This window comes from Lolium perenne, chromosome 1 (genome assembly GCF_019359855.2).
Source record: "Lolium perenne isolate Kyuss_39 chromosome 1, Kyuss_2.0, whole genome shotgun sequence".
Taxonomy (NCBI): Eukaryota; Viridiplantae; Streptophyta; class Magnoliopsida; order Poales; family Poaceae; genus Lolium; species Lolium perenne.
Window position 1 is genome coordinate 115,946,405 of NC_067244.2, and position 23,387 is coordinate 115,969,791.

The window sequence follows — 23,387 nt, forward strand, 5'->3', positions numbered from 1 at the left end:
TGTTTATGATAAAGTTCTAGATGATGGTCCTATGTTTCTTGATAATATTAATTGTACTACTAATGAAAATGGGATTGGAGAGTTCTTGACTTTATCTAGGAGTCCCATATCTCTTGAGAATGATCAATCATCTTGTTATATTATTGATAAACTAGTCATCAACCCGTGGCCCGCACGGGCTAGTTAATTTTTCTATTTTGCTATTACATGTTATATGTTTCAAATTAATATTAGTTTTAATTTTAGATACATCCGAATTCAGATAATATGTGTTTTTTTGGGGATAGAGGGAGTAATATACATTTAATTCTGAATAGTTCCTTGGTGACTTTTAAACATTACTATTTGTATAAATATTTCCTTTAATTCAGTATATCTTGTCTAAATAGATGGACACGTGAGTATACATTAGCGTCCATGTATATTTTTTGGTTAGAGTAAACTTCCCAGTAGCAGTTTGTGATGAACATTAAATATTCATAGAATTAACAAATTTCCATCTAGCATATCTGCTGGTATTATTGTCCATTCAGTCGTTTCTACATATCCCTAGTATGTAGGATACACGCACACCGACACCAGGGCCCTGTATTCATATTCCCTTGCTTATGTATAGATTTTTTTATTTTTAAGAATCAGCTTCTCCATTAGTACCCGTTCCTGTCAACTATGAGCTATCCCCAATATCGTTGTTGGATCTAGATGTACAGGAGTCAGAAAGGAGATTGAGGAGCAGCAGGTGTGGAGGCTTGCTTGTTGCCATTCTCTGCTGGCTTTTGCGGTTCCCCGGTGTCGAGCTGTAGCGGCGGCTCCGCACCAGGAACTCGACCTGCTTTTGCGGCCACCGCTATTCCTGAGCTCGGCCAGCTTCGCCCCTCCGTCGTACAACGACTTCTGCCGTCAGCTCTACTCCAACCGCGATTCAAAGATGGAGGACCACGGTCCTATGCGGATGTGGCTGCGGATCTCGTTGACCTCACAAAGATTGGCGAAGCCGCTGTGTAGGCTGCCCAGCATGATGTTGAGAGGTTGCCGATTGAGCTAGCCATCCTGGACAATCATGGCGCCTACCTGGATGAAGATGTCGAGCACGGTGATTCTCAGGTTCTTGCCCACTCTCCCCAACTTGGATGTCAACACTTAACTGTATGCAAATCCAGATCAAAATACCCTAGTACCAGTGCTACTTATTTTTGTCATCTCGAACTATATAATAAAATTCCTCTAAACTTCTCAAATTCAAAGTCTCCATATAGAAGTGGTTTTGAGACTTACAGAAAATAAGGCCTTCAGCTGGCATCGAATTATCTCGGCGTGTTTGGTTCCTCTGCTATAAAACGACCCTGTTAGATTTCAGTTTTCTCTGTATTCCATACTTAGGTAAAAATCGTAGATACATACCTATAGTTTAAATCATGTTGGTCGCATCCCCGACGCCGAGCAGCACTCCAACAATGCCGTCGTGTTCCTATTGGCCTTCAATTTCTTTGTATTTATTCAGTAAAGCTTCAGCATAAGGTAACAATGAAATGAAGTTTATAATGTTGTTGTTTCAAAAGGAAAACATATCAATGTACATAGCTGAGTGTTACACCAGCTATATATAATTATATATATACACTATGAGATGAAGTTTATAATGTGTTTGTTAGAAAAAAGACATATGAGTGTTTGTACCTGAGTTCTACACCAGGTATATATGATTATAAACACTCAAGTAATCACCAACTGAAGAAATGTCGAACTGAAATTAAGCAGCAAACTTCAGTTCTTTTTTTTCTGTCTCTGTTAGAAATATTTGTAGCAACATTGGCAAGGAAGATCGGCATCATTTTACCAGAGCTTCTTAAAATCATATGAAGGAATTTGAGTAGTGCAAAATTGTTATGAAAAGATTTATAGAACGAAAGCATTGTAAACGATGCTGAACTTTTCTGAAGATTACGTTGCTCTTTCCAGTTTCATCAATATTATCTGATACACAATGTAAAAATGTAGCCATGTAGATCAACAAATATAAGTCCATCTGCAATACAAAAGTATTTAAATACCTTCCTAAGAACCATACATAGAGTAAAGTATAAAAATTCTAAGTTCTCTTGAAATGATGTATCTCTTTGTACACAATATTTTTTGCCATATTATTTTGTTTGGATTTTTCATTAAAAGATGAGAATCTTAAGTCCATCTCTACATGTGACTGGGACACCAGTACATAGAGTTCACCATGTGTGAATACCTGCTTTGGCAAATATAGTCCAACATGTTTTAATGACTATCCCTGGCTATCGTCATTGCAAAACAAACTGGTATTAGGTACTGACTTCTCATCAACAGAAACAGCCATTTTGATTCATTTGGTGATATAATTGTTCGTGAAATGTAGACCTTATTTCCAATGTTTGTCCCTGTTATTATTTGAGCTTCTTTGAACCACTTTCCTAGCTGCTGTGTTATAGTTAGTCTTGTGCAATTGCATGAGCTCTCATTTTGATTAATATTTCGCAAGAGCTTCATCAATTACTGCCTCCACATTAAATATTCTTCCCTGCAGATGTATGACATAAATATATGTACATTATTGAGTGGATGTACGATTATTAATCGATTGCAAACCTGATTTGAGGAGTTAAATATAATATCATTTAACTCTTGTAAAGTTTTTCTATTATAGCTCATTTGATCTTCCATTGTCCCTTTTTGATGCCCTTCCTCAATATGGAATTCTTTGGTACTATTTTCCATGGAACAGATTATGAGAAAATTCATCATGGAAGTGATATATTTTTAAAATGAAAACATATGTACCTGAATTTCGTTACATGTTTTGGACATCCATAGTCTCGGTAATAGGCAAATTAATATATACTTGAGTTGCACTATTTGAGGATAGGGAATATCATGCATATTATTTTAAAGAATAACTATGTTTATATGCAATACCAAGCCATGAGATGACAAAATGAGTGAAGAAATTTAAGATAAAAAATACTTCCACATTTCCTGACAGTTGTAGATGTAATTATCACCCGTTGAGTTGGCATCAAATAGTTCAGATTTAGCACCCCATAATCTAACTTTGAATTCTTGATCTCTCTTAACAAAAAATAAAATAGTTGTGAATACATAACTTGATCACCTAGGTTGCAAATATGACATATTATTTTTCACATACTCCACCAGAAGTAGAATATCACAGATTTTGTAGATTCCAAAAGATGTTTTACTTTCTTCAATCCTATGTGTGCTGCAACTCCTAAAACACCTTTTAAAACATGAATTTAGATGACTTATGCCACAAAGAAGAATATATGTTTCTACAAAAACTTGTAATACCGTACCTGAGAGATAAATGTCAACACCTACTCTTGTAGAAAGACCTCTATACTTCAAAAGTTGAAACCATGCTTTTGGATGTATTCTTTATCTTGGATCTCCATATTGGTTGTAGGCGAGAAGTTGATTATTATGTCATTTTCTAGTGCTCAAAATTTAGGTGATGCGAGCATGACCCTCCCGTTTGTAATGGTATACACACTGCCTTCTAGAATTAATGGTCTGAACTTCGCACTGATAACTTCATGCATCATTGTCCCCTGGTGTCGAATAATTCAAGCAAATATGATTGGAAATAATTCAAGCAAATATGTAGTTGCAATAATAGAACACTTGTAATTCTTGATCAATAAGGATTATATGAAGACTCTCTAATTCACAATTACTAATCAATATTGAATCCCATAGTCTTGGTACTCTTGCCTTGACGGTTACTTCCTTTGCTCTATTGGTAGCTTGAATCTAACGCAAGGCTTTGCATGTCATTGCAGATTTCACCATTGAACTGAAACATCAAATAGATATGAATAATTGATTGTTTATTCCTTTCGTATTGTTACATGATAGCTTTTGTATCCAAACCTGGGTGAGTGCAATCACATTTGTGCTGATGGGATGCCGGCAAGATGGCTTGATGCTTGAGGCCATGAGATGCTGGTGCAGCCGGCACGTCGTGATCCCTTGACGAAGATGCAAAAACCAATGGATATCGGCAAGACGGCTTGATGCTTGAGGCGATGGGATGCCGGAAAGTTTGCGGGTGGTGATGCAGCCGGCGCATCGTGATTGCCTTAAGAAGATGCTACAACCAACGGAGAAAGGATATAGAGATTTTGTTGTTTTGCTCGGCAAGAAAACTGGCACTATATAGAGTATATATCTGTAGGGATGCATGTCGTTAGAATTTTAATTGCCGAGGAGGCATGTTCCTATGGAGACACGATACGTGGAGGTTAGTCGATCGTACCTGTCTTTGTTTGCGTGTGCATGTGTGGTTCAATTTTAGCCACATCCTACCGGGTTTGGGTTCAATAGCTAACAACCTTCTCTTATCTTGATCGTTACAACCTAAGACGTGGTGGGTTTTATGTTTTATGTCCTATGTTACATTGGTTCGCACAATTAATCCTAGCCGCAAAATCAAGATCTAACAGCTTAATTAATTCTAATGATGTGGATTAATGTGGAGGCTTCAATGGTGCCTCCAATTAGTAAATATAAGAAGTGGGTTTGAAAGTTTTAATCCCACTATTTTTGAGCTTGATAAAAATTATGTGTTTGTGGATCATGAAAAGCATCTTTTATGTGATAGTTATATTGTTGAGTTTATTCATGAAGCTACTGAAAATTATTATGAGAGAGGAAAACATGGTGGTAGAAATTTTCATGATACTAAAACACCTCTCTATATGCTGAAAATTTTGAAGTTACTCTTGTTTTATCTTCTTATGCTTGTCACTTTATTCTTCATGAATTTATTTGTGTACAAGATTCCTATGCATAGGAAGTGGGTTAGACTTGAATTTGTTTTGAATTTGCTTTTTGATGCTCTCTTTTGCTTCAACTCTTATTTCTTGCAAGAGCATCATTAAAATTGCTGAGCCCATCTTAATGGCTATAAAGAAAGCACTTCTTGGGAGATAACCCATGTATTTATTTTGCTACTGTTTTGTTGTGTTTTGGAAGTTGTTACTACTGTAGCAACCTCTCCTTATCTTTATTTTATTGCATTCTTGTGTCAAGTAAAGTCTCTAATAGAAATTTGATACTAGATTTGGATTTCTGCGCAGAAACAGATTTCTATCTGTCAGGAATTTGGGCAGGGTTCTCTGTAGGTAACTCGGAAAAATCTGCCAATTTACGTGCGTGTTCCTCAGATATGTACGCAACTTTCATTAGTTTTGAGTTTTCTGATTTGAGCAACGGAAGTACCTCTTAAAAATTCGTCTTTACTGGCTGTTCTGTTTTGACAGATTCTGTCTCTGTTTTTTGCATTGTCTCTTGTGGACTTTAAGTGAGGCTTTCTAGACGTGGAGAGCTATAGCTAATGTTTTATTGAGTTCTTGCAATGTGTCACTATAGGGCTAAGGTGGATTAAAGTTTTTTTGAGTACTAACCACTCTAATGAAGTTTATGAGAAGTTTGGTGTGAAGGAAGTTTTCAAGGGTCAAGAGAGGAGGATGATATATGATCAAGAAGAGTAAAAAGTCTAAGCTTGGGGATGCCCCCGTGGTTCATCCCTGCATATTTCAAGAAGACTCGAGCGTCTAAGCTTGGGGATTCCCAAGGCATTCCCTTCTTCATCAACAATTTATCAGGTCACTTCTATTGAAACTATATTTTTATTCGGTCACATCTTATGTGCTTTACTTGGAGCGTCTGTGTGTTTTTATTTTTGTTTTTGTTTGAATAAAGATGGATCCTAGCAATCCTTGTTTCGGAGAGAGACACGCTCCGCTTTTTCATATGAACACTTGTGTTCTTCGTTTTACTTCTAATGTTCAATGGTAAAAGTTGGAAGCTATTTCACTTGTTGTTATTTGGTTGGAAACGGAAAATGCCTCATATTGTCTTGAATAATTTGATACTTGGCAATTGTTTTGAGCTCTCAAGTAGATCATGATTAAGTTCTTGCATCATGTAGTTTAAACCTATTAGTGGCGAACTACCGTAGAGCTTGTTGAAATTGGTTTGCATGATTGGTCTCTCTAAGGTCTAGATATTTTCTGGTAAAAGTGTTTGAGCAACAAGGAAGACAGTGTAGAGTCTTATAATGCTTGCAATATGTTCTTATGTGAGTTTTGCTGTACCGGTTCATACTTGTGTTTGCTTCAAACAACCTTGCTACCCCAAAGCCTTGTACTGAGAGGGAATGCTTCTCGTGCATCCAAAACCTTGAGCCAAAACCTATGCCATGTGTGTCCACCATACCTACCAACTATGTGGTATTTCCTGCCATTCCAAGTAAATACTTCATGTGCTACCTTTAAACAATTCAAAAGTTATCATCTCTTATTTGTGTCAATGTTTTATAGCTAATGAGGAAGTATGTGGTGTTTTATCTTTCGATCTTGTTGGGCAGATTTTCACCAATGGACTAGTGGCTTCATCCGCTTATCCAATAATTTTGCAAAAAGAGCTGGCAACGGGGTTCCCATGCTCAATTAATTAACTTTCATTAATAATTCTCTTCACATGTTTTGCTCTGATTCATCAGTAAGCAACTTAATTTTGCAAATAGACACTCCTTCATGGTATGTGAATGATTGGAAGGCACCCGAGGATTCGGTTAGCCATGGCTTGTGAAAGCAAAAGGTTGAAAGGAGTGTCACCCAAAAATAAACTAAACTAAAGTACATGTGTAAACAAAATAGAAGAGGGATGATCTACCTTGCTGGTAGAGATAATGTTCTTCATGGGAGCCGCTCTTCGAAAGTCTGTTTGGCAAGGGGGTTAGAGTGCCCACTACCATTCGTTGACAACAACAAATACCTCTCAAAACTTTACTTTTATGCTCTCTATATGATTTCAAAACTTGAAAAGCTCTAGCACATGATTTAATCCCTGCTTCCCTCTGCGAAAGGGCCTTTCTTTTACTTTATGTTGAGTCAGTTTACCTACTTCCTTCCATCTTAGAAGCAAACACTTATGTCAACTGTGCATTGATTCTTACATACTTGCTTATTTGCACTTATTATATTACTTTGTGTTGACAATTATCCATGAGATATACATGTTGAAAGTTGAAAGCAACTGCTGAAACTTAAATCTTCCTTTGTGTTGCTTCTATGCCTTTACTTTGAATTTATTGCTTTATGAGTTAACTCTTATGCAAGACTTTTGATGCTCGTCTTGGAAGTACTATTCATGAAAAGTTTTGCTATATGTTATCTATTTTTTAGAGACTATAGATCATTGTCTTGAGTCACTGCATTCATTTCATATGTTTTACAATAGTATGATCAAGATTATCTAAGTAGCATGTCACTACAGAAATTATTCTTTTTATCGTTTACCTACTCGAGGGCGAGTAGGAACTAAGCTTGGGGATGCTGATACGTCTCCAACGTATCTATAATTTCTGATGTTCCATGCTTGTTTTATGACAATACCTACATGTTTTGCTCACACTTTATAATGTTTTTATGAGTTTTCCGGAACTAACCTATTAACAAGATGCCACGGTGCCAGTTCCTGTTTTTTGTTGTTTTTGGTTCCAGAAAGGTTGTTCGGGCAATATTCTCGGAATTCGACGAAACAAAGACCCAGTATCTTATTTTTCCCGGAAGGCTCCAGAACACCGAAGGGGAGTCGGAGGCGGGCCAGGGGGCCACCACACCATAAGGCGGCGCGGGCCCAGGCCTGGCTGCGCCAGCCTATGGTGAGGAGGCCCCAGGCGCCCTCCTGCGCCGCCTCTTCGCCTATAAGACCCCTTTCGACCTAAAAACGCGATACCAATTGACGAAACTCCAGAAAGACTCCAGGGGCGCCGCCGCCATCAGGAAACTCCAATTCGGGGGACAGAATCTCTGTTCCAGCACCCTGCCGGGACGGGGAAGTGCCCCCGGAAGCCATCTCCATCGACGCCACCGCCTCCATCATGCTCCGTGAGTAGTTCCCCCATGGACTACGGGTTCTAGCAGTAGCTAGTTGGTACTCTCTATCCCATGTACTTCAATACAATGATCTCATGAGCTGCCTTACATGATTGAGATCCATCTGATGTAATCGGTGTTGTGTTTGTTGGGACCCGATGGATGATACATTATGATTAGTCTATCTATAAAGTTTGTGAAGTTATTGTTGCTGCAATCTTGTTATGCTTAATGCTTGTCACTAGGGCCCGAGTGGCATGATCTTAGATTTAAGCTCTATAATTATTGCTTAGATTGTATCTACAAGTTGTTTGCACATATTGATGTCCGGAACCCGAGGCCCCAAAGTGACAGAAATTGGGACAACCGGAGGGGAAGGCTGTGATATGAGGATCACATGTTTTCACCAAGTGTTAATGCTTTGCTCCGGTGCTCTATTAAAAGGAGTACCTTAATCGCCAGTAGATTCCCTTGAGGCCCGGCTGCCACCAGCTGGTAGGACAAAAGATGTTGTACAAGTTTCTCATTGCGAGCACGTATGACTATATATGGAAAACATGCCTACATGATTAATAATCTTGATGTTCTGTCTTAATGCTTTCAATCCTATCAATTGCCCAACTGTAATTTGTTCACCCAACACTTGTCACTTGTTATTGGAGAGTTACCACTAGTGTAGATCGCTGGGAACCCCGGTCCATCTCTCATCATCATATACTCGTTTCTATATGACATTGCCATTGCCTCTGTGTTACTATTACTGATGCTGTGTTACTGTTACTATTGCTCTCATATTACTTCTGCTTTCACATCACCCCTGTTACTAGTGCTTTTCCAGGTGCATCTGAATTGAAAACTCAGCTGTTAAGGCTTACAAATATTCTTTGGCTCCCCTTGTGTCGAATCAATAAATTTGGGTTTTACTTCCCTCGAAGACTGTTGCGATCCCCTATACTTGTGGGTCATCAGATGCCAATATATAAGACTCAGTCGCCATGTATCCAGCTTCCGTTATTTTGGGAGTAATATTTCCTCTTGTATCTATCGACATAAAAGACATGTCATGGTTTTGGACCAGATGCTCCCTCTCGCCCTCAGGTATAGCTGAGCATTTCTCGGGCCGGGCCGACCAAGGCCCTATGCGGAAAATCTTGGCCCAGGCCCGGCCCGATCGTCGGGCCGAAAAAATGAGCCCAGGCCCGGCCCATTGTGACGCCCCGGAACCGGTACCCTGAGGATTCCAGCGATCCCGCCGAAATCCGCACGATATCGATTCCGACACGCCCTCCGACATGACGTGCGCGACGAATCACACACGTGATGCCAGAGGAATTAACACGAGCGGTAACATTACAACAGGATTACAATAGAGCCCACAAGAAACATATATTACAACAACGACTCGAACGAGTCAAGATATAAATATACAATACAAAGATCCGAATCATACAGAAGATCGAATACATCCGAGTACGGACAAGATACAAATTGGACTAAGAGTCCTGAAGATAATCAGCGGCGTCCATAACCCTGCCCAGGCCAAGCCGGAAGGGTAACCTTGCTAACGTCGTCTTCATTGAGCATATCTTCATACCTGCCCGGTTATATCCCGTAGAAGCAGCAATAAGTATGGGTTCGTACTTAACAAGACTTCAAGACGTATAAGCATTCGTCAACCAGTCGTCCTTTGTACTTGAGGCACGCAGGGGACTTAGAGGACGCAAGAGGAACGTCATAGGCAATATGGTGGGGTTAAGCGGCAGCGCGCAAGCACTAAAAACCTATAGAGACACTCTACAACAGTCGTCTATCAGAGAAGGTGAGAGAGCGTAACTAACAGTTCTATACTCTGCAAACATAACACAGCCGATGTGTTCCCCCTTCGCAAAGAAGTACTGGCAAAGGCACTCACACTGTTGACAAGTTTTAACCAGTTATTATTTAATTTGTTCTATCTTACTAAGCAAGTTATTATCATTGAAACAACAGGTGTAAGTTGTCTATGGTCGAGTCATACAGCTCCAAGTCGTCCATAACCGCGGACACGACTTATCGATAAGATTGTAACCCTGCAGGGGTGCCCAAATGTGCCCACCCGCACGCTCAACCCACTTACGACAGGTGGATATCACGACACGCACTCTCCTTCACTACAACAATGTCCAGGAAGCCACCTAACTAAGTTAACCCGTTTCGGAGCCCGATCGAAACTCCGACGCGGACTTAGCTGTTTGCGTCTACGGCTTTCGGATGGAAACAGTGCCCGCAGGGTGAATCCATCTTCAGCAATACGTACCGCATCCTACGAGCGTGCAAGAGACAACGGGGTTACAAGGCAACATGGCTTCCCCAAGAGTAACATCATATCATCTGACCACAAAGAAACAAGCTTGCACGCCCGGAAGAAACAAAACAAACATCCAAACTAGTTGTGGCCACTGGACAAAGTTGTAGATTCCGGCAGTGGTCGAGAGGAGACCCGGTAAGCATACCCACGTGTGGTTAGAGCGCTCAGTCTCGGAACAGATAACAAGAACTCGGGGTCCTAAGATATTTAGGAAACACAAGTGAGCCGTCACAAAACAAGCAGCTGACCCACCGATGCCTCCGCTAAACAATTATCAACAACTAAAGTAACCATGATTCCAACATATAACCCAATAAGATAACAATAACGGTAACGGGATAAAACAAACTCGCAAGGGCAGACTCGATAAACAAACAATAGCCGTAGGAGGTGGTGGTGGCAATATGGGCTGCTTGAGGTAACAAGTGGAAAGGACACGTGACAAGAACGCAACTTAAGGATAGCATGAGGGAGAAGGCAAAATAAAATAGGTGAGCGACTCCTGCAGGGACAGGAGTATAGGGGAAATGCTTGCCTGTTAAAGCTTGTCGAGGAACATCCGGAGAACTTGTCGTATCTCACCACACCACTTCGCGATCCTATCCGGGAAGAAGCAAATGCTGGAACAAACAACGTATGCAAGTCTTACTACTACGGAAGAAGAACCGGCATGATCATGATATGGTATGCATGACATGGCATAGATGGTGCAATGCAACTTATCCATATTAATCGGAGTCGGAACCCCGGACAATCAAATTAGAGTTGGAGTTGCATTTTTTACCGGCAAATTAAGGGTGGATTAGCATAGCAAACATGGCAGGGGTGAGCTACATCAAAGTTAAATGGAACCGGGACAACATATATATAATATCCCACATATTCCATATGTTCCATATTAGGTGATAATGCAAACTATCACAAATTTATATGATGCATGAGGCAACAGCAAGCATGGATGGCATAATCATGTTCATCACATTTTTCTGATCAATTTTCATATATAAAACATTTTATTTCGAGTTATAATTTGAGAGATATGATGTTTACAAGATTTTGCAAAAGAATAAATCAGATAGAGAGATACAGGCTGGTACAGGGCCGGACCTGAGCAGCGGACAGGGGCCTGCCGCACGCTGGGCGGGGAGCAAGCTGGCGGCGACACGGTCCGAGACCCAGTAGGCACCGGATCTAGCAAGAACAGAACGCAAAACAAAAATGTTGGTTATTTGCCTAAACCAGGAATTGAACTCGGGATCTGTTGGACAGAAGAAACAGGTACGAACCACTGGGCTGCGGATCAGATCTTGTCGGATTACTGGTGCACTGGAATAAGAAGAAGTGGGAGGCGGGGACGAGCTTGAGAGCAGCAGCCATGGCGGGAAGATCCAGTGGCGACTCAATCCGGCGATTCAACGCGAATCGGGAAGGGGGACTTGGCGTCGGGGATGCGGGAGAACACAAGGAAGCCGGAGGTGTCCTTGGTTTCGCCGGAGGAGGATGAGGGCGGCCGGAATCGACGCCGGAGTGTGGCAGCCATGGAGGAGAAACGGCGACCTTGCGCTCGAATTACGGGGTATTGACTCGATTCCTTGCACCAAGATGTAGAGCTCGACGAGGCGGATCTCCTGGTGTCTTCGGTTCGTCGAGGGGCGGCCGGTAACGGTGGTACCATGGAGGGGAAGGTGTGGTAGTGCTCGAACGTGCAAGCAGAAGAGAAAAATGAGGGAAGGAAGGGGCTCTGGTGGCGGCGCGAGGGAGGGAGAAGGGCTAGGGTTTCCAGGCACGTAGATGGGGTTAAAAGGAGGAGGGGGAGTGGTTGAGTACGGTGGTGGCGTCGGGAGGACCACGGCCTCACGCCATGTGCGTGCGAGGTGGAAGACGACAAGAGGGAGGTTGCATCTCCGCTCGAACCGGTATGAGCTGAGGAAAGAAGTGGCCTCGGGCCAGAGGGAGAAAGGAGGTGGGCCGGACTGGGCTGCAGGGAGGAGAGGGGAAGATGGGCTCGGCCAACAAAAGAAAAGAGGAGAGGGAAACGGGCCAGGGAGAGAAGAGCCCAGAGAAGAAGGGTTGGTTTTTATTTTATTTCAAAAATATGTTTCCTCTTTGATTTTAAAACTGGTTTTGAAAACAACTTATAAACCACACCAGAACAGTGCAGCTTTAATTGAAATTTGAAAACATTTGAAATAGTTTCATATGTTAAATAGTTTTGGTGTTAAGGTTTTGTTTAATGAAAAAGACAAGGGGAGGTTTATTAAATAAACCATACAAGAGCGGAACAAAATATGTTAGGGTTTATAAAATAGTTTTTTATTTTATTTTGTGAAACCATGGATGATATGATGCATGATGCATGATGATGCACAAAATAAAAACAACAAACAATTCTATTAGGGGTACTACCCGGGGCCGTTACAATCGACACCACTAACAAGGAACCTCGCCCCGAGGTTCCACGTCAAGCCAAGGGGGAGTTGGTTAAACTATCGATTCTTCTTGTACCATGTTGACAAATAGCCGACCTCAAGGTGGAACCTTCTTCTGGCAAAGTGTTGATCTTCTCGACACCACTAACAAGAATTCTTGCTCCATGCTGATCGGGCGACACCACTAACAAGAAGTAATTGTTCCGCTGTTGATGATGCGCTTCAGTCGGGATCCTCCGAAGATCGGACCTAATAGGTGATGGGCAAAGATCGTCCAACCCACGTCGGAACCTAAGACTCGGAAAAACTTAGATAAGATAGAAGACTCAAAACACGCAAAGGTAAAAGGAGAAAGAATAGAGGTAAGGAGAAAATTTAGAGCTAATCAGATCTATCCAACGAGTTTTAGAAAATAGGTTTGACACTCTACACAACAACATTCGTTGGCAAGGTTATCCTACAGGCTGGACTAGTGGGGTACCGTCAACCTGAGGCTCTGATACCAACTTGTGACGCCCCGGAACCGGTACCCTGAGGATTCCAGCGATCCCGCCGAAATCCGCACGATATCGATTCCGACACGCCCTCCGACACGACGTGCGCGACGAATCACACACGTGATGCCAGAGGAATTAACACGAGCGGTAACATTACAACAGGATTACAATAGAGCCCACAAGAAACATATATTACAACAACGACTCCAACGAGTCAAGATATAAATATACAATACAAAGATCCGAATCATACAGAAGATCGAATACATCCGAGTACGGACAAGATACAAATTGGACTAAGAGTCCTGAAGATAATCAGCGGCGTCCATAACCCTGCCCAGGCCAAGCCGGAAGGGTAACCTTGCTAACGTCGTCTTCATCGAGCATATCTTCATACCTGCCCAGTTATATCCCGTAGAAGCAGCAATAAGTACGGGTTCGTACTTAACAAGACTTCAAGACGTATAAGCATTCGTCAACCAGTCGTCCTTTGTACTTGAGGCACGCAGGGGACTTAGAGGACGCAAGAGGAACGTCATAGGCAATATGGTGGGGTTAAGCGGCAGCGCGCAAGCACTAAAAACCTATAGAGACACTCTACAACAGTCGTCTATCAGAGAAGGTGAGAGAGCGTAACTAACAGTTCTATACTCTGCAAACATAACACAGCCGATGTGTTCCCCCTTCGCAAAGAAGTACTGGCAAAGGCACTCACACTGTTGACAAGTTTTAACCAGTTATTATTTAAGTTGTTCTATCTTACTAAGCAAGTTATTATCATTGAAACAACAGGTGTAAGTTGTCTATGGTCGAGTCATACAGCTCCAAGTCGTCCATAACCGCGGACGCGGCTTATCGATAAGATTGTAACCCTGCAGGGGTGCCCAAATGTGCCCACACGCACGCTCAACCCACTTACGACAGGTGGATATCACGACACGCACTCTCCTTCACTACAACAATGTCCAGGAAGCCACCTAACTAAGTTAACCCGTTTCGGAGCCCGATCGAAACTCCGACGTGGACTTAGCTGTTTGCGTCTATGGCTTTCGGATGGAAACAGTGCCCGCAGGGTGAATCCATCTTCAGCAATACGTACCGCATCCTACGAGCGTGCAAGAGACAACGGGGTTACAAGGCAACATGGCTTCCCCAAGAGTAACATCATATCATCTGACCACAAAGAAACAAGCTTGCACGCCCGGGAGAAACAAAACAAACATCCAAACTGGTTGTGGCCACTGGACAAAGCTGTAGATTCCGGCAGTGGTCGAGGGGAGACCCGGTAAGCATACCCACGTGTGGTTAGAGCGCTCAGTCTCGGAACAGATAACAAGAACTCGGGGTCCTAAGATATTTAGGAAACACAAGTGAGCCGTCACAAAACAAGCAGCTGAACCACCGATGCCTCCGCTAAACAATTATCAACAACTAAAGTAACCATGATTCCAACATATAACCCAATAAGATAACAATAACGGTAACGGGATAAAACAACACTAGCATGCACTACGACTCGCAAGGGCAGACTCGATAACCAAACAATAGCCGTAGGAGGTGGTGGTGGCAATATGGGCTGCTTGAGGTAACAAGTGGAAAGGACACGTGACAAGAACGCAACTTAAGGATAGCATGAGGGAGAAGGCAAAATAAAATAGGTGAGCGACTCCTGCAGGGACAGGAGTATAGGGGAAATGCTTGCCTGTTAAAGCTTGTCGAGGAACATCCGGAGAACTTGTCGTATCTCACCACACCACTTCGCGATCCTATCCGGGAAGAAGCAAATGCTGGAACAAACAACGTATGCAAGTCTTACTACTACGGAAGAAGAACCGGCATGATCATGGTATGGTATGCATGACATGGCATAGATGGTGCAATGCAACTTATCCATATTAATCGGAGTCGGAACCCCGGACAATCAAATTAGAGTTGGAGTTGCATTTTTTACCAGCAAATTAAGGGTGGATTAGCATAGCAAACATGGCAGGGGTGAGCTACATCAAAGTTAAATGGAACCGGGACAACATATATATAATATCCCACATATTCCATATGTTCCATATTAGGTGATAATGCAAACTATCACGAATTTATATGATGCATGAGGCAACAACAAGCATGGATGGCATAATCATGTTCATCACATTTTTCTGATCAATTTTCATATATAAAACATTTTATTTCGAGTTATAATTTGAGAGATATGATTTTTACAAAATTTTGCAAAAGAATAAATCAGATAGAGAGATACGGGCTGGTACAGGGCCGGACCTGAGCAGCGGATAGGGGCCTGCCGCACGCTGGGCGGGGAGCAAGCTGGCGGCGACACGGGCCGAGGCCCAGTAGGCACCGGATCTAGCAAGAACAGAAAGCAAAACAAAAATGTTATTTATTTGCCTAAACAAGGAATTGAACTCTGGATCTGTTGGACAGAAGAAACAGGTACGAACCACTGGGCTGCGGATCAGATCTTGTCGGATTACTGGTGCACTGGAATAAGAAGAAGTGGGAGGCGGGGACGAGCTTGAGAGCAGCAGCCATGGCGGGAAGATCCAGTGGCGACTCAATCCGGCGATTCAACGCGAATCAGGAAGGGGGACTTGGCGTCGGGGATGCGGGAGAACACAAGGAAGCCGGAGGTGTCCTTGGTTTCGCCGGAGGAGGATGAGGGCGGCCGGAATCGACGCCGGAGTGTGGCGGCCATGGAGGAGAAACAGCGACCTTGCGCTCGAATTACGGGGTATTGACTCGATTCCTTGCACCAAGATGTAGAGCTCGACGAGGCGGATCTCCTGGTGTCTTCGGTTCGTCGAGGGGCGGCCGGTAACGGTGGTACCATGGAGGGGAAGGTGTGGTAGTGCTCGAACGTGCAAGCAGAAGAGAAAAATGAGGGAAGGAAGGGGCTCTGGTGGCGGCGCGAGGGAGGGAGAAGGGCTAGGGTTTCCAGGCACGCAAATGGGGTTAAAAGGAGGAGGGGGAGTGGTTGAGTACGGTGGTGGCGTCGGGAGGACCACGGCCTCACGCCATGTGCGTGCGAGGTGGAAGACGACAAGAGGGAGGTTGCGTCTCCGCTCGAACCGGTATGAGCTGAGGAAAGAAGTGGCCTCGGGCCAGAGGGAGAAAGGAGGTGGGCCGGACTGGGCTGCAGGGAGGAGAGGGGAAGATGGGCTCGGCTAACAAAAGAAAAGAGGAGAGGGAAACGGGCCAGGGAGAGAAGAGCCCAGAGAAGAAGGGTTGGTTTTTATTTTATTTCAAAAATATGTTTCCTCTTTGATTTTAAAACTGGTTTTGAAAACAACTTATAAACCACACCAGAACAGTGCAGCTTTAATTGAAATTTGAAAACATTTGAAATAGTTTCATATGTTAAATAGTTTTGGTGTTAAGGTTTTGTTTAATGAAAAAGACAAGGGGAGGTTTATTAAATAAACCATACAAGAGCGGAACAAAATATGTTAGGGTTTATAAAATAGTTTTTTATTTTATTTTGTGAAACCATGGATGATATGATGCATGATGCATGATGATGCACAAAATAAAAACAACAAACAATTCTATTAGGGGTACTACCCGGGGCCGTTACAATCGACACCACTAACAAGGAACCTCGCCCCGAGGTTCCACGTCAAGCCAAGGGGGAGTTGGTTAAACTATCGATTCTTCTTGTACCATGTTGACAAATAGCCGACCTCAAGGTGGAACCTTCTTCTGGCAAAGTGTTGATCTTCTCGACACCACTAACAAGAATTCTTGCTCCATGCTGATCGGGCGACACCACTAACAAGAAGTAATTGTTCCGCTGTTGATGATGCGCTTCAGTCGGGATCCTCCGAAGATCGGACCTAATAGGTGATGGGCAAAGATCGTCCAACCCACGTCGAAACCTAAGACTCGGAAAAACTTAGATAAGATAGAAGACTCAAAACACGCAAAGGTAAAAGGAGAAAGAATAGAGGTAAGGAGAAAATTTAGAGCTAATCAGATCTATCCAACGAGTTTTAGAAAATAGGTTTGACACTCTACACAACAACATCCGTTGGCAAGGTTATCCTACAGGCTGGACTAGTGGGGTACCGTCAACCTGAGGCTCTGATACCAACTTGTGACGCCCCGGAACCGGTACCCTGAGGATTCCAGCGATCCCGCCGAAATCCGCACGATATCGATTCCGACACGCCCTCCGACACGACGTGCGCGACGAATCACACACGTGATGCCAGAGGAATTAACACGAGCGGTAACATTACAACAGGATTACAATAGAGCCCACAAGAAACATATATTACAACAATGACTCCAACGAGTCAAGATATAAATATACAATACAAAGATCCGAAGCATACAGAAGATCGAATACATCCGAGTACGGACAAGATACAAATTGGACTAAGAGTCCTGAAGATAATCAGCGGCGTCCATAACCCTGCCCAGGCCAAGCCGGAAGGGTAACCTTGCTAACGTCGTCTTCATCGAGCATATCTTCATACCTGCCCAGTTATATCCCGTAGAAGCAGCAATAAGTACGGGTTCGTACTTAACAAGACTTCAAGACGTATAAGCATTCGTCAACCAGTCGTCCTTTGTACTTGAGGCACGCAGGGGACTTAGAGGATGCAAGAGGAACGTCATAGGCAATATGGTGGGGTTAAGCGGCAGCGCGCAAGCACTAAAAACCTATAGAGACACTCTACAACAGTCGTCTATCAGAGAAGGTGAGAGAGCGTAACTAACAGTTCTATACTCTGCAAACATAACACAGCCGATGTGTTCCCCCTTCGCAAAGAAGTACTGGCAAAGGCACTCACACTGTTGACAAGTTTTAACCAGTTATTATTTAAGTTGTTCTATCTTACTAAGCAAGTTATTATCATTGAAACAACAGGTGTAAGTTGTCTATGGTCGAGTCATACAGCTCCAAGTCGTCCATAACCGCGGACGCGGCTTATCGATAAGATTGTAACCCTGCAGGGGTGCCCAAATGTGCCCACACGTATGCTCAACCCACTTACGACAGGTGGATATCACGACACGCACTCTCCTTCACTACAACAATGTCCAGGAAGCCACCTAACTAAGTTAACCCGTTTCGGAGCCCGATCGAAACTCCGACGCGGACTTAGCTGTTTGCGTCTACGGCTTTCAAATGGAAACAGTGCCCGCAGGGTGAATCCATCTTCAGCAATACGTACCGCATCCTACGAGCGTGCAAGAGACAACGGGGTTACAAGGCAACATGGCTTCCCCAAGAGTAACATCATATCATCTGACCACAAAGAAACAAGCTTGCACGCCCGGGAGAAACAAAATAAACATCCAAACTAGTTGTGGCCACTGGACAAAGCTGCAGATTCCGGCAGTGGTCGAGGGGAGACCCGGTAAGCATACCCACGTGTGGTTAGAGCGCTCAGTCTCGGAACAGATAACAAGAACTCGGGGTCCTAAGATATTTAGGAAACACAAGTGAGCCGTCACAAAACAAGCAGCTGAACCACCGATGCCTCCGCTAAACAATTATCAACAACTAAAGTAACCATGATTCCAACATATAACCCAATAAGATAACAATAACGGTAACGGGATAAAACAACACTAGCATGCACTACGACTCGCAAGGGCAGACTCGATAACCAAACAATAGCCGTAGGAGGTGGTGGTGGCAATATGGGCTGCTTGAGGTAACAAGTGGAAAGGACAAGTGACAAGAACGCAACTTAAGGATAGCATGAGGGAGAAGGCAAAATAAAATAGGTGAGCGACTCCTGCAGGGACAGGAGTATAGGGGAAATGCTTGCCTGTTAAAGCTTGTCGAGGAACATCCGGAGAACTTGTCGTATCTCACCACACCACTTCGCGATCCTATCCAGGAAGAAGCAAATGCTGGAACAAACAACGTATGCAAGTCTTACTACTACGGAAGAAGAACCGGCATGATCATGGTATGGTATGCATGACATGGCATAGATGGTGCAATGCAACTTATCCATATTAATCGGAGTCGGAACCCCGGACAATCAAATTAGAGTTGGAGTTGCATTTTTTACCGGCAAATTAAGGGTGGATTAGCATAGCAAACATGGCAGGGGTGAGCTACATCAAAGTTAAATGGAACCGGGACAACATATATATAATATCCCACATATTCCATATGTTCCATATTAGGTGATATTGCAAACTATCACGAATTTATATGATGCATGAGGCAACAGCAAGCATGGATGGCATAATCATGTTCATCACATTTTTCTGATCAATTTTCATATATAAAACATTTTATTTCGAGTTATAATTTGAGAGATATGATTTTTACAAAATTTTGCAAAAGAATAAATCAGATAGAGAGATACGGGCTGGTACAGGGCCGGACCTGAGCAGCGGACAGGGGCCTGCCGCACGCTGGGCGGGGAGCAAGCTGGCGGCGACACGGGCCGAGGCCCAGTAGGCACCGGATCTAGCAAGAACAGAAAGCAAAACAAAAATGTTATTTATTTGCCTAAACAAAGAATTGAACTCGGGATCTGTTGGACAGAAGAAACAGGTACGAACCACTGGGCTGCGGATCAGATCTTGTCGGATTACTGGTGCACTGGAATAAGAAGAAGTGGGAGGCGGGGACGAGCTTGAGAGCAGCAGCCATGGCGGGAAGATCCAGTGGCGACTCAATCCGGCGATTCAACGCGAATCAGGAAGGGGGACTTGGCGTCGGGGATGCGGGAGAACACAAGGAAGCCGGAGGTGTCCTTGGTTTCGCCGGAGGAGGATGAGGGCGGCCGGAATCGACGCCGGAGTGTGGCGGCTATGGAGGAGAAACGGTGACCTTGCGCTCGAATTACGGGGTATTGACTCGATTCCTTGCACCAAGATGTAGAGCTCGACGAGGCGGATCTCCTGGTGTCTTCGGTTCGTCGAGGGGCGGCCGGTAACGGTGGTACCATTTAGGGGAAGGTGTGGTAGTGCTCGAACGTGCAAGCAGAAGAGAAAAATGAGGGAAGGAAGGGGCTCTGGTGGCGGCGCGAGGGAGGGAGAAGGGCTAGGGTTTCTAGGCACGCAAATGGGGTTAAAAGGAGGAGGGGGAGTGGTTGAGTACGGTGGTGGCGTCGGGAGGACCACGGCCTCACGCCATGTGCGTGCGAGGTGGAAGACGACAAGAGGGAGGTTGCGTCTCCGCTCGAACCGGTATGAGCTGAGGAAAGAAGTGGCCTCGGGCCAGAGGGAGAAAGGAGGTGGGCCGGACTGGGCTGCAGGGAGGAGAGGGGAAGATGGGCTCGGCTAACAAAAGAAAAGAGGAGAGGGAAACGGGCCAGGGAGAGAAGAGCCCAGAGAAGAAGGGTTGGTTTTTATTTTATTTCAAAAATATGTTTCCTCTTTGATTTTAAAACTGGTTTTGAAAACAACTTATAAACCACACCAGAACAGTGCAGCTTTAATTGAAATTTGAAAACATTTGAAATAGTTTCATATGTTAAATAGTTTTGGTGTTAAGGTTTTGTTTAATGAAAAAGACAAGGGGAGGTTTATTAAATAAACCATACAAGAGCGGAACAAAATATGTTAGGGTTTATAAAATAGTTTTTTATTTTATTTTGTGAAACCATGGATGATATGATGCATGATGCATGATGATGCACAAAATAAAAACAACAACCAATTCTATTAGGGGTACTACCCGGGGCCGTTACACCCATCACATGGAAAGCCCGTCGGGCCTCGGGCCTTGGGCTGGGCCGCTTCACTAAATTGCATAAAATGATGGCCCAGGGCCGGCCCATGCTAACCATCGGGCCAAAATATCAGGCCCATGCCCGGCCTAGAGGCATGCTTGGGTCGGGCTTGGCCCGGAAATTTCGGGCCGGGCCGGGCCGGGCCGATCGGGCCGGGCTGCCCATGGCTAGGTATACCCTTAGGTATATGCAGCAGCCGAGATCTTCCTCTATCACGAGCTGCTCTATGGTTATCCGACGTTCCTAATTGTCGACTTTGCTCAGCTCTTCGCCTACTTGACATGGAAGCTGCAACATTTCGCTGCTCAAGTACCACCCTTTGTTTTTCCAACTCTCGGCTAGCATGCGCGAGTCTATATTGGTATGCTTGCAACTCCTCTACCATAGCCGTGGTGTTCATCGGATCTGTACCTTTCAAGGCTCTTGATGCCCTATCCTAGGCTGCTTGTGAAAGTTGCAACCTATGGCGCGGTGTAGTCCAAACATACTTGCTGCCTAAACCTCGCGTAAGATCAGCGGTGAAAGAGCAAGATCGATATCCCGTGTTTTGTGTGTTTGATGACAACACTCAAATGAATTTACCCCTACCCTACTGGTACTGCTCCGAAGTACCGCTCTGGAGGTTTCTCTCTGATAAGTCCCACAGTGAGCTTTGCGGTACCATGAGCGGTAGTACCGCTTGAGAGCAGTAGTACCGCTTCGGTACCGTAATGCGAGTTACAGTACCACCGCTGTGGTACCGCTTTGGTACTGCAGGTGATCCAGTAACACCCAGAGGCCGTTGCGGTACCTCAAGCGGTACCGCATGAGGTAGTACCGCTGTGTGTACACGCGGCCAAATCTGTGGGGGATTTCGAGTCCAGAGCGGTACCACCACTTATAAAAGTGGTAGTACCGCTTAGGCAAAACCTGAACATAATGGTTGGATTGAAGGGATCCTATAAAAAGGCCTTTTCTTCCCCATCTCGTTTTTAGCTCTTCTCTCTCTCTCCTCCATTGTTTCTGAGCTCAAACCTTTTGGTTCTCCCCACCTAGGCAATCAATCTTGCCCAAATTTGGAGGAGTGGTGGAGGAGGCCCCGATCTATCAATCTACCAAGAGAAAATTAACCAATTTGTGCTAGTCCTTAGTGGATCTTGTTGTTAGGGTTCCTATGGTGGAATCTTGGAAGAAGTGCACCTATGGAGGCTAGCTTGGTGTTGTGCTAGCCCCATAGGTTGTTGGGAGCTTCCTGGTGTTGTGTAGCTCGCCCCAACCTTGTGAAGGAACCACCGCCTCGACTGGTGCCTTAGTGGAGAAGGGGGAGCCCCTTTGTGGAGCTCTCTCTAGGAAGAAGGTGAGGCCTTGCTTCGTGCTGTGGCCGCCTAGCCTCTTGTGTGAGGCTAGCACCTCCTCAACGCAGACGTACTCCCTTTTGTGGGAGGAACTGCGGGAAACAAACCTCGCCTCGTCTCCGCGCCCTCCGGTTGTCCCGCTCCTTACTCTTACTATCATGTTTGGTTCCTTTACTTGTTGCACTTGTCTAGGATCATACTAGGATCATCTCGAGCATCAAAGATATCACCTTTACTTCCGTTGCACTAAAAATTGAAAAAGGCTAAAACTTTGCATAGCGTCCATTCACCTCCCCCCTCTTGTTCTCTACGATCCGTTCAATTGGTATCAGATCAAGGTTTTCTTGCTCGGTCTTCACCGCCTAAGAAATGGCTGAACAAGAGAAGGTTGTGAATGGGCTCCTTCCCGGTGAGCCATCACCTCCACCATCAATCGCCGATAGCACTCCGGCTACTTTTGATGACCTCAAGAAATTGGAGTCGTCCATTGTACGTCAAATGAAGGCTATGATGATGGAGTTGATGGCTCCAAAAACAAACCCCATCATAGATCCTAAGGCAAGTGCCGATACTCCTCCACAACAAGTCAACACCCTTCCTCTTGTTGATTTTGTCGCACAATTGACAAAACCACCTCGAGAAGGGGAGCTTGAGGATGTTGGTACTTCATCAAAAGGGAATGATGAACCACTGGTTGCGGGACAATAAGGAGGTAATCACGCGGTGCCTCCACCAAGTGATTACACCATAAATGTTCCAATACCTATGCCTCATATTTTATCTCATGGTTCACCACCGCTACTGAATCCAATAGTTTTGAAAATTGGCAATTCTTAATGCGTTCTCATGTGCGCAACGCGTCTACCAAGCTTTGGCGCATCATTGAGGAAGGTTATTCACCACGAGACCCGAAGAACTTGACAAGAAGAGAAGTGGTGGATGACCAACTCAACGCCGCCTCCATCAACATGATTCACATGGCCGTCACACCCAAGGATCACGCTCATATTCGCTCGCTCAAGACCGCCAAGGAAGCATGAAATAAACTCGACAAGCTCTTTCCCGGAAATGAAATGATTCAAAGCTATCGTTTCTATCAAGTGAACAACATGGCCGACAACTTCGTCA

The 23,387-nt window shown here is 44.2% G+C and overlaps 1 protein-coding gene and 2 long non-coding RNA genes across 3 annotated transcripts; 1 reads left to right on the plus strand and 2 right to left on the minus strand.

The window, feature by feature from the left end:
• Positions 1–519: 519 nt before the first annotated feature.
• LOC127299902 (uncharacterized) lies at positions 520–4,368 on the plus strand. Its single transcript, XR_007850779.1, has 2 exons — positions 520–1,104; positions 3,828–4,368. It is a non-coding gene; the product is annotated as an uncharacterized lncRNA (long non-coding RNA).
• A 9,028-nt stretch (positions 4,369–13,396) lies between these two features.
• LOC127299914 (uncharacterized) lies at positions 13,397–16,251 on the minus strand. Its single transcript, XM_051329957.2, has 4 exons — positions 15,658–16,251; positions 15,479–15,562; positions 14,907–14,991; positions 13,397–13,601 (listed from the first exon to the last, which is right to left on the minus strand). The coding sequence occupies exons 1-4, from the start codon at positions 15,746–15,748 to the stop codon at positions 13,520–13,522; spliced, it is 342 nt and encodes a 113-aa protein (XP_051185917.1). The 5' UTR covers positions 15,749–16,251; the 3' UTR covers positions 13,397–13,519.
• A 1,302-nt stretch (positions 16,252–17,553) lies between these two features.
• Positions 17,554–20,124, minus strand: LOC127299907 (uncharacterized). Its single transcript, XR_011744887.1, has 3 exons — positions 19,751–20,124; positions 19,572–19,655; positions 17,554–19,084 (listed from the first exon to the last, which is right to left on the minus strand). It is a non-coding gene; the product is annotated as an uncharacterized lncRNA (long non-coding RNA).
• Between the last annotated feature and the right edge of the window lie 3,263 nt (positions 20,125–23,387).